The sequence below is a fragment of the Artibeus jamaicensis genome, unplaced genomic scaffold, assembly GCF_021234435.1.
Source record: "Artibeus jamaicensis isolate MK-2021 breed Jamaican fruit bat unplaced genomic scaffold, CSHL_Jam_final scaffold_1031, whole genome shotgun sequence".
NCBI classification, from domain to species: domain Eukaryota; kingdom Metazoa; phylum Chordata; class Mammalia; order Chiroptera; family Phyllostomidae; genus Artibeus; species Artibeus jamaicensis.
Window position 1 is genome coordinate 6,375,562 of NW_026522026.1, and position 12,247 is coordinate 6,387,808.

Below are 12,247 nucleotides of genomic sequence, written 5' to 3' on the forward strand. Positions count from 1 at the left end.
TGGTTATGGAGGTTGCCTCTCACGGGTTCCTGCCAGAGGATCCAGAATGGGTTCATGTGTACTTTAGAATCCTTCCTCAGGTGAAAACGAGAACTTACCTGGGAAAATTTGGCATAGTTGAGGGCAAATCGTAGTTACTTTTTTTCTATCTTTGACTCATAGGGTTCACTATAAATTTAAGAGTGTGTAGGTTCACACCCTGGCTGTGAGTATTTAGCCTCTCTGTGCCTCAGTATTCTTATCTGTGCAGTTGGGTAACTGGTACCTTCCTCAAAGTGTGTCAGTACATGTAAGGTGTTTTGAATAGTATCTAGGGTATCAGGGCTGAAAGAAGGTTAACTGCTTTTATTATTTTTGCAGTTATTCACTTAGAATACTTTCTCTCCTGATTCATAAACTTCAGAGTATTTGAAAGTTATTTATATCTCTAACATAGGTTGTGGAGAAAAAGAACCAAGAAGTAGTTTTATAAGATGGTTGAGTGAGAAAGATACTGGGGGCTAATAGATAAGAAGAAAAGAACACAGGCCTTTGAACCAGAACATTCGTGTGACCTTGGGCAAGCTACTTAACCTCTGTGAGTTTGTCCCTCATCTGTAAAATAGGGATTAATAATATCTACCCCGCAGGGTTGTCATAAAGATGAAATGTAAAGCACTTTGTACAGTGCCCGGCATGAAATCTATGCTGTAGAGATGAAGGCTAAGTTTTTTCCTTGCTTTTCTTCTCTCCGACCCCAGAGCCGGACTGGTAGGAACCAGCTCTGGGCTGGTGACGTGGAGCTAATCAGAGCTTTTTTTCTTTCTCCCCACCTCGTCTGGAGCCAGCCTGCCAACCCCAGTGCTCCACCTGTGCCCACGGGCTCGAGTGCTCGTCCTGCCGGCGCCCCCTGCTGATGCGGCGCGGGCAGTGTGTGTCCAGCTGTGGGGACGGCTTCTACCAAGATCACCACTCCTGCACAGGTAATCACTGGCCAGACCAGCAGCTGGTTGGGCCACTGAGAAAGAAGGCCACTCCCTACTCCCGAGCCATCTCGGGTCACCAGGTCCTACAAGCAGTTTTTCAAGTAAGAGAAGACATTCTGATGGGAATCCTGATGGGATAAGAACACCTGACGGGAGAAATGGCACATGTGGTTTTTATAACTTTGTTAGTGCTTTAACGATGTGCATATGTGATGGAATTTCTGTAAGTCCTCCTGCACACATCTTGGGGCGCTGGAACAGTACTGACCCCATAATTTTGGTTCAGGGTTATCATATAGTTAGCCTTTTTATAGTATAAATACACAGGGCTTGAATGAAAATAAAGAGGAAATACATCTACATATTTTCTTTTTTAAAATTTTTATTTAGATGTTTAATTATTTTTAGAGAGGAAGGGAAGGAGAAAGAGAGAGAAACATCAGTGTGTGGTTGCCTCTCATGTGCCCCCTACTGGGGACCTGGCCTGCAACCCAGGCATGTGCCCTGACTGGGAATCGAACTGGCAACCCTTTGGTTTGCAGGCCTGTGCTTAGTCCACTGAGCTACACCAGCCAGGGCACATCTGTATGTTTTCTAAACTTTATTTCTGCCTAAAGAGAGATGGAGAAACAGAAATAAGAAAGTGGCATCATAGTAACAAAAGTGGACAAAAAAGTAGGCATTAAAGTTTACTCTTACTTTACTATCTTTTTACTCTTACTTTACTATCTACATATATTTTATTAGCTTTATATGTTACTTTTATTTTAAATTAAGATTTAGTTGACATTCTAATATTGTCACAGACTCTGGAGGTGGAAATTATCTTTATATAATTTCATTTGTTGTTTATGCTTGATCTTTTTCTATAGTGATTATAATCGTGGGTATAAGTAAAAAAAGTAAAATTATAAAGAAATTTTTGAATGCAGAAATGGGAGAAGGTGTGATGGTGAAAGCAAAGACAGGGCAGAGTCCGAATAAGTTCATCTTCTAGAGGAGACAGGGAGTTTGATGTGCCCAGAAGCAAAGAGGGTGTGCAGTGGCAGGTAAAGCTGAAAAGGCAGACAGGCCGGCGGGAGCATCTAGGATGTCACCCCAAGTACTGTGGTGGCTGCGCTCTGTAGATGAGGAGGAGATGGCAGATCCGTGGTGAGAATGGGAAGGTCGGCCAGCCTGAGGGTCAGCCGCTATGCTCCTCTCTTTCACGCCCTTGGTAGATTTTCAGGAAAATCATTTGAGGGGAAAATACTGTGCACTTAAGAGAATAAGTGCACAGTGTTCTTCAGATGCGCAGGCTGAATAAGCTCCAAGGCCATGTGAAGGCCCCACCACCGAGGAGGCTGCTGGCCCCTCATTCCTGGTCACAGTCAGAAGCACCGTCTCTGGGACTGTGGACACCATCTTTAGGGGAAGGCAGTTTGTGCGTGCGGAGGTGAGGACTGTGGGGACGGTTACATTATGGGACATGCAGGACCAGTGTTTCAATGGGAGTTTCAGCCATGAAAGAGAAAAAAACCCTTAATGTTTATTACTTATCATGTTCTATTTACCTGTTATTTTAGCACAGGTTCAGAATGGGCCCATACAAACAGTTTTGTAAGTGTCTAATGGTTGGGCAATTTAGGTAAACTGCTGCAACTTCAATTTGATGGAATTATTGAATGTATTCTTTACTTCTTTCTTCTATGCCATCAAAGAGACCTCCTACCAGCACTCCTGTGACAGATTTGCCTTTAAAAGGGAATTAATTTCCTTTAGATTTTATTCCTCACTCCATGCCGCCTCCGCCCCCTGCCACATGTCCTTCATACATACTTACTTTTTTATTTCTTTCTGTTTCTACTGGGGGAGCACTTTCCAGTCTCCATGGCCAGGGTTTTAATTGGTGATGTTAGTGCTGTTTTAGGGCATGTTAGAATGGGTAATGATTCATTTGATTATTGGTTTGCATAGCTGACTGCTTCCACCTCCCATTCACACAGCCCTACTCAAATGCCTCTAGTAGAGAGTTGCTGGGAAAATTTGTTCACGCTCCTTCCTGGGAATCAAACCAATTTGCTTTAGTTCAGCCTGGTTGCATTTTTATGCATAAAATGAGAAAAAAAGGAGAGAGCAAGAGGAGAAAGGGAGAAAAGCAGAGAGTGAGAGTGGTCTTAAAAATTGAAGCTAAACTTGTGATCAATTTCTGTATACTGTTTGGGTATGTTGAGGCAACTACCCAAATAGTGTTTCTTTTTTAAATTGAATTTCTTGGGGTGACATTCATCTGTAAAGCCACACAGGTTTCAAGTGTACCACTCAATAAAACATTATCTGCATACAGCATCGTGCACCCATTAGCCCAGGCAAAAATCTCTTTCCATCCCCATTTTCCTCCGCTTTCCCTACCTCCACCCCCTTTACTTCTGGCTGCCACCATGCTGCTGTGTCTATGTTACATATGTGTTTTCTTTCTTAATACCTTCTCATTATTGGAAATTTTTGCAATATTTCTGCTTATGTTGTTTTTGGTGATTTTTCAACATTGACCTTGGACGTTGGTCAGTCAACCAGTGCTCGTCCAGTATGTGTTAAACTTTTCAAAAAGAAGCCTGCCTTTCTGTGGTGTTCACAGATTTCTTTTCTGGATTCATTCCTCTTGGCAGGGTCATTTGTATTATGACTGGCATGATTCTCCACTTTACTGACCCATCAAAACCAAAAGAAAGTGAACATTGTGCTGAGGAAATTAATAGTCAGAAATTACCTGATTAATATTCAGGCTCAGTGTGTCGGACGCAGGCAGAGTGAAAAATGTGGGGCAGAGCCGAGCGGCACCTTAACAGGGCTCTTTCCCCTAAGAGTTCAAGCAGGTGAACCAGAGAGGAGGGGAAGAAGACAGGCGTCCTGCCAGAGAGTCACATCCTAGGGGCCCTTGGCATGTTCCCTTTCCCTTGACCTTACGGCATACGCACACGCACGCACACACACACAGTATGCATACAGACCTGGACATATGTATGCATGTATTAATATTCTTGTTATATTCTTGTATTTGACTAAACTTAATAATGGTGTACATATAGACCACATTTTGCACCCCACAGCAGTGCCTGCTTCTCTTCCCCTGCCTCCCCCAACCTTGGAATTTGATGCTTTATCACTTTAACGTTCAGCACCACCCAGTTTTTTTCACCAGTCTCAATCAGAGACAGGTTGCCCGTAAGCTGCATCTTTCCCACAGCTGGTAGAGCCAAGTTGTAGTCACCCTCTCAAGTACCCAAATCTCACATTGTAGGCCTGGCATTCAGGCTTCTGCCTTTACGTCTTGGCTCCTTGGCTGCCAGCTGGGATCTGGTCCAACCACCCTGTTGGCCACCCTGTCCCACCCTTCTTGACACCATGGACATCTGGTCCTAGGAATGGGCCTCTACTTTGCTTCCTGCCACCTTGTCCTGTTGTGACCCATTTTCAGGAGCTAATAGCCCATCTCATAATCACTCGCAGCCTGCTGGTCAGGCTTGATGCATGTGTGGCTGCTCCTTGCCCTACCCCTGCCCCCTCACCGCACCACATAACCTTACACCCTTCTTGCATGGCTCCTGGGTACCACTTTTCCTGAATGCATTGTATTCTCTCTATCAAAGTGGTGGTCCCATTGCCTCTTCTTAGAAATCCAGGTATTAAAGCTAAATCTGGATCCAGACAGAGCTCACCATGTCCTCAGGACCATCTTGCTTGCTTGTCTTTCTCTTTTCAACCAACCTCTGTTACATGCTGATGGGACCATTGAATTGTGCACACAACAAATCCTAGATATAAGGAATTATATCTAGGATTATATCTACAGCACCTGCCATGGGGTGCCCACAGGAAGAAAAATGAAAACCAAACTAACATACACCATGTGAGATTAGTTTAAAATGAGTAGCTTGGAAGACTGTAGACTCAGAGTAGAGAAAGAGTAGAATTTAACCCATTTTTGCATGTGTATCAGTGTTTGCTTTGGCTACTTAAAGCTTCCACTATTCACAAAGGCCTAAGGGTGGAGCTGTGTGCACCCCATGGCAGGTGCTGCCCTAGTTCTGCAGACCCTGAGATGGGAGGGAGGGAGTGCAGCACTGTGCTGAGGACTGTAGACTCTGGAGCCCACCTGCCTGGATTCTGGTCTTGGCTCGGTCACTTGCAAACAGCACATTCTTTAATTCTGTGCTTCGTTTGCTTAATGAGTAAAGCAGAAACAATAACTTCTTGCACACGGTATTGTTGTAGGGATTAAAGGAGTAAATTCACGCATGTCCTTCATAGGATGGAGCCTGCTACCTAGTCGGCCCTGCATATGCGTTCAGAGACTTGAGTTTCTGCCTTCCCCTCCTCCTCTTCCCTGTTCCCTTTCTCTCACTCCTCCATTCATTCTTTTTTGACCACTACTTTAGGTCCTGAGAATAGGAAGATAAATAAGACTGTCTTTGCTTATAGTGAGCTTCAGTCAAGGCAGGGCTAGCTTCTGCTTACAGAGCCATACAAACAAAGAATAAAAACACAAAGACCTCTGCAGTTTATTCTTTATCTGATGGCTGTGTGGTCTTAGATTTTTGAAACGTGAAGGGTCAAACAGTTGAACTCTGTCACTTGTTGCTGTGGGGTTTGGAGCAAGCTGCTTAATCTCTTTGAGCCTCAATTTTCTCAACTCTAAAATGGGGATAATATTATCTGTTTCACACCATTATATGGAGTTAGAAGAGGTGTTTAAAAGTGTAAATATATTTTGCCTTGCACATGGTGTAAGTCTGTCAAAGGACAACTTTTGTCATTATCATATTCGTTCCTTTATTCTTCAGTTTATGGGAATGAAAACCAAATAGCCTGCATTAAAAAACAAAGAGCTGTGCTGTTTGTGTCTCATTTAAAATGTATACAAGTAGTTGTATACGTTAAGGAGAAGTAAATATAATGCAGAGAACAGGTCACTGTACTCATCATAACAAGCTACAATCCTTCCATTTTCTTTAAATGGTCAGATTAAATGATGAGAAACTAATAATTTGTTTCTCAGCCAATATCATGGTTTATATTTCCCCCAATATATTTAGAGGGAAAATGCATAAGAAAACCCGTAAAATTTACATACAGGATGCTGACCTAGCTGAGACTTAAAAGCTATGGTGTGATCAGGGGAACGTCTAAGGTTAATTATTTGTCGGAACTGTGGTCGACAAGCACAGCCTCGTCCCTCGTGGGAAGGAAGCACTAACCCCACGGGTGCAGGTCCAGAGCCACGAAAACCTAATGGGTCTTGGCGTTACGTTCTGGCCTGTAGCTTAGCCCAGCCTCGCCAAGTCCAGGCAGACCTCTTAACAAAGGCATTTGTGAAACTGTTTTACCAAAATCTTCGAGAACACACGAGCCCTTCTTGTCCTGTTGGGATAGTCGTTGTTAAGCGGGTGTTCTTCAAGGTCCATCCCCCGGCCCTGCCTCGGAAATGGCGGGTCAGTCCCAGTTTCATTGCCAGATTACACATTCACTTGGAGGGCCTCGCACATCTTACCACTCGGTCTTCACTCATTTTGTTCTGCTTAGCTTTGTTCAAATGTTCTCTGGCATTCTAGAGCAGTTATGGTCTCTCAGTCGTCGAAGGCATTGGAAAGGGGGCTTATTGCTTCAAGTGACATTCCTGTCTCCTCCACGATGTTCAACAAATATTTGTTGAGCCTGTTCATTGTACCAGGCACTAGGGATACAGCAGTAAATTGACAGACAAGTGCCCTGTGGTTAAGAAACTTAACCTTCCCATTGGGGGAAGAGTGTCAGCAAATAAGGAAACAATTAAGATAATCCAAAGTTACTGGCTTTCTGAATTCATTACTATCAGTGCCGTAAAGGCAATTTTAAAAGGTATGTTGTAGGATGTGACTGATTATTGAGGCAGGGATAGGTCCTGTACTTTTGAATTCCTCACATTGCTCAGTACATATAAGGCCTCTGGAATCATTTTTGTTTAAAATGAGTGTGATAAACCGTTGCATGGAGGAGAAAGGACAGGAATGTGCAGACAGGCCTAGACTTTGGCTTTCGGGTGATCTGTCTTCCATCGAACGTCTACTGTTTACTCCCTGTCAGCAGTTCCTGGTTAGGTGTGGCCTGGGCACAATTACAGAATCTCGATTTCCCCTCCTCTTTTTCTTCCCTTAATTTCTCTCTTAAGATAGTTGGGTGCCTTATCAGTGCTGGAAGGGTGACTAATTTTTAAAAATCTTCACTCAAGTATATTTCCATTGATTTTAGAGAGAAAGAGAGAGAGAAACAGAGAGACAGGAACATCGATGTGAGAGAGACTCATTGATTAGTTGCCTCTTGTATGTGGCCCAACCAGGGATCGAACCCACAACCTAGGTATGTGCCCTGGCCATGGATCAAATCCACAACCTTTTGGTGCATGAGATGACATTCCAGCCAAGTGAGCCACCCAGCCAAGGCTGTCAAGGCTGACTGAAAAACAGCTGTCTTTGAAACTTGGGGAGCATCCATGGACTCTTTAAGCTGTTCAGAAGGGAGGACCACAGGACTGCCTTCCTCATATGGATGTTTCTTGAGTAAACTGGACCCAGGGAAGCAGGTGACAGTGGCATTCCCAGCCCCCTTCCTGCTTGTGTGTGCGTGCCAAGGATACATGGAGAAAAGGAAAAAAAGGCAGCCGGTAGTATTTTGCTGGGACCTTTCCTGTGGTAGGAGACTGGCTGTGTTTGGCATCTGTCTGTGCTGCTTACAGTCCCCGGCTGTGTGCGCCAGAAGACAAATGACAGAACGAAAGGATCACATACCAGCAGAGAAAGCCTGCTGCAAATGCAAGGGAGTTTATCTTCCAGACAGATCCCATTCTTCCTGACAAATCCACACCCCCAAGTATTTCAGCTGTGGATTACAAACCAGTGACATGTCTTCTGGCTCTCTGCCCAGTTCCCAGTGGTCTCAGTCATTTCGGCTAGACCGTGTGGCGTACATTCTTCCTCTTCCCCGTTTCCCATCCCAGCACTCTCACTGTTCCACCCTCCCCTCCCGTTAAGCCACCTGCAGAGTTCACAGCAACCCTATGTTATCGCTGCCCAGATCTGAGCAGGCTCTGCTAGAGCAGCCAGGAAGTCTGGGAGCTCTCTGCATCAAAAGCTTGGTTTTGGTTGGTCGCCCCTTCTTTGGTTCTTCAGTTTCTGTACACAAATAGACCCAAGGCACCACTGGAGAAATCAATAGCCATTTAATTAACAGGTGCTGAGGAAAAACCCAGGGAGCACTAGCAGCTGTGAGTGGCCAATGGTTTCAGTGGAGAGGGTTCTATTAGGCTCATGAGCTAGGCCTAGGTAGTAACCGTATTGAAAATCCTTGGGGGTGTATTTGCATCGTATATGTAGGAGTACAGGCAGAAGGGCAGCAGGTAAAAAGGATACGGATGTTCCTGGTGAGCTGGCCTGTCTGTCTTCATCCCAACTCGCATAGCAGTGAAGAGCCAGCCAGCTTGTCCATCCCTCTCCATGTGGACCTGCCAAATCCTCCTTGCCTTTGGTTCAAGCTCTCTGTCTACAGAGGACCCTGCTAAAAATTCAGATGTGTTACCCAAGACATGTAGATCACCCAGCTGCATCAGAAGTGTGATTAATAGATAATTAGCTGTTTACCTAGGATGTGCCTTGGGGAAAGGACTAGAGGCTTTTTATTTTCCTCCTTCAGTAACTCTTCCTGTAACTACTAAATGAATTCATGTTTATTCCCAAAAATAACTTGATAAAAGTTAGTAAAATTCTAGGCACACACAAAAGAAATTGAAAATCCCTGACTCAAGCTCTCCCAAATCATTCCTATTAGTAGTTTGGTGATTGTCTTCCTAATTTTTCAGGTTTTTTTTTGTTGTATGTGTTGTGTACAAAGATATATCTATACACACTTATTTCTTTTTCAAAAGTAAAATCACACTGTATATATAGTTTTGTTGCTCTTTCTCCATGTCATTTATGATCCTGCTACATCATTTTTTAAATTTTTATTTTATTGATTATGCCATTACAGTTGTTCTATTTCCCCCTTCATTCCCCTCCACCCTGCACATCCCTCCCCGCCATTCCCCCCTTTAGTTTATGAACACCTGTCTCAAGTTCTTTAGATTCTATATTTCCCCTACTATTCTTGCCCTCCCCCTATCTATTTTCTACCTACCGTCTATGCTACTTATTTTCTGTACCTTCTCCCCCCTTCTCCTTCTCCCACTCCCCTGTTGCTAACCCTCCTTGAGATCTTCATTTCTATGTTTCTGCTCCTGATCTAGCTGTCCTTTTAGTTTGTTTTTGTTTCAGGTGTGGTTGTTAATAACTGTGAGTTTGCTGTCCTTTCACTGTTCATATTTTTTATCTTCTTTTTCTTAGATAAATCCCTTTAACATTTCATATAATAATGGCTTGGTGATGATGAACTCCTTGAATTTGATCTTATCTGAGAAGTGTTTTATCTGTCCTTCCATTCTAAATGAAAGCTTTGCTGGATAGTAGCAAGAGTAATCTTGGTTGTAGCTACATCATTTTTGTTACGGAACTTTCCACCTGTGGTGGCTCTGCAAGAAGTCACTTAGCCAACCCTCTACTGCCCGACATTTCTTTCTGAATTTTCCATTACGAATAACCGTGATGCAAATATTTTAAATAGAAGTTGTGGTAAATATATCTGACTAGTGTAAGTTCATAGACATGTGATTTCTGGATCCAAGTATTCATATGCACGTTTTGCAGTTTGTGACACGTGTTACTCTACTGCCCCCTTAAATGTTGTAATCCGTGCTCCCACTAGAGATGTGTGAGAGTGCCTGCTTCCCACCACCTTTGTCGCAAGTAGGTATTACGTCTTCTTAAGTTTGTCAGTTTGATTGATGTAAAATGGAATCTTGTTTAATTTTTTTCTCTCTTACTGATTTTTGGAATTTATATGAAGAGAGCTGAGTGAATCATACTTATCCATTCATGGGTCATTTTCTTCACTGGCCTGGCCCAGGTTATTCTCTTGCTTATCTATCTGTCTGTCTGTCTGTCTCCCTGTCTCCCCCGATACCAAAAGATGACTTCAGTTTTAGGGGAGTCAAAAACTATACACTATCCATTCTTTTTTGTTCCCATGACCTATTCCCAGTTTACTTCTCCCTTGCTCTCCACTTAAGTAACTAATTCAATTTAATGTATATTTTATGTATCTGTGTTCTCTTACTGCTTTTCTTGCATATATTTTAAATATTCATAAGAATTACTAGATGGAGATTTAATTCCCTTTCTTTTTTATTTCTAAAAAACTTTATTTCTGTTGAGCAGTTTTAGGTTCACAGCGAAATTTAATGGAAAATGGAGATTTTGCACATTCCCCCCGCCCCTGGCATGTGCGTGCAGCCTCCGCATTGTCAGCTGCCCTCCCAAGGAGGACACATTTGTTACAACCAGTGAGCCTTGCTTTCACTTTGTTTTTCCCTCTCAAAGCACTGTTTCTAAGAGAAATACGTATTGTTATATGTACATCTAATCCGCTGCACCATGAGGGAGAAGGTTTTTTAAATGTGTTTATATCTTTTCTGCTATAAACTCCCTTAAGTCCCTATGGGTTTTCAGAACCCGTGGAGACCAGACAAGCCTTTGACAGGGTGCAAAGGTGTCGGTGGGTGGGTGCAGGGAGGCAGGTGGAGGCAGAGAGGGGACCAAAGAAAATTGGAGTGAGGGGATCAGAAGTGATGATTATTCAGATGAGCTTCTTCCTTTAAATGTGCCTGGCATTTGCGCTTCTTTGGCAGGTAGCCTTGGCCGTGACAGGGGAGGGGAGAGCAGTCTGCCCGGCACTGGAGCTGCTGCAGGAGCTTCCCCAGCCTTGGCTGATGTTCTGTGGCGACTGCAAGGGAAGAGCTTTAGAGCGGGAGGTCTTGGGGAAGGCTGGAGCCCCTTTCTGTAACTGCTGGAATCCAGGAGGGCTCTTTCACTTCCTTTTACTCCCTTTCGAAGTCAGCCTACCTTTCCCATAGTTTTCTATGTCCTCTTCTGTCTGCATTGCACTTCAGTTTGTTCCCTTTAGAGTTACTTTGCTTTTGATGCCAGTGGAAAAAAAATTTGCTATATGTCCCAGGGTATGTCACACATATGAATACATACAACGTTCTCTGCTTTCTCAAATATGTCACCTCCTCATATCCCCATGAATTAGGTACAGCAAATACAGTTGACCCTTGGATAACACGGGCTCGAACTGAGCAAGTCCACTTACATGCAGATTTTTTTAATGAATACACAGTTAACCCTCCATATCCTTGGTGGTTGTATCCACAGATTCAACCAAGCATGAATGAAGATAGTATTTTCAATCTGCGGTTAGGAATCCAAGGCCACAGAGGGCCGACTGTATGCAGTGATCTGCACCATTTCATACAGGGGACTTGAATGTCCTGCGGGGGTCTTGGAACCAGTGTCCTGCAGATACCAAAAGATGACTTCAGTTTTAGGGGAGTCAAAAATTATACACAGATTTTTGACTATTGTGGGGGTTGGTGCCCCTATCTGCCACATTGTTCAAGGGTCAACTGTATTTCTACCCCTGCTTTGTAGGTTAGAAAAGCAAACAGCAGTGAAGTGGAGCTTAGGATAGAAACATCGAGCAAGAGCTTCGTACAGGAAATTTACCCACCGTCTCCTGATAATACTTTAAAACTCGGCAAGTGCTTCCCAGTCATTTGGGAGATGAGAAGGAAAGTAAACAGTTGCCACAACATGCACAAGGAACAGACTGAAGGGATTTGACCTGTGTGTGGCGTACCTGCTTGTGCCTGGAATTTGGGCTGATTCTGTGGAGTTGCCAGTGAAACAAACCTCTTGGCCGTTTGGAAGTCTGAAATCTGCAGCCTCACTGATGACTCTGAAAAGGGCTGCCAATCACGTGCAGCCCTTAGGAGAAGCAGCTCCTGGGTCTCTATAGCTACTGCTTGGGTCTGGGAAGCCTTCCTGGGAAATAAGTCATCAGTAGGAAGCACGTGTTTTAACATTTCCTGGGAAAGGCTGTGTTTTATGCTTAGGGAATTGCAGGTTAAAATTTTTTTAAAGAAATCTTCTAATTCATAACTATCAAGTACAAAAAGAGTTTCTTATTTTTACAGTAGGGTTTCAATATACAGCTGCCAAAAGAGAAGTAATTCATTCCTTTTCATTCTGAAATGAATTGCTCAGCAAGCCAACACACGTCTTGTTATGCGCCAGCCAAGTCCTGGGCTTTCCCAACTAAATTACCGACTGCATGTG

The 12,247-nt window shown here is 43.6% G+C and overlaps 1 protein-coding gene across 3 annotated transcripts in view; it reads left to right on the forward strand.

Moving 5' to 3' along the window:
* The window catches only part of FRAS1 (Fraser extracellular matrix complex subunit 1), a 420,604-nt gene that overhangs the window by 194,390 nt on the left and 213,967 nt on the right, over positions 1-12,247 (forward strand). For all 3 annotated transcript variants that reach the window (XM_037147065.2, XM_053655681.1, XM_053655680.1), the window contains one exon: positions 828-962. In XM_037147065.2, the coding sequence (XP_037002960.2) occupies positions 828-962 (135 nt within the window). The remainder of the gene's footprint in view (positions 1-827; positions 963-12,247) is intronic.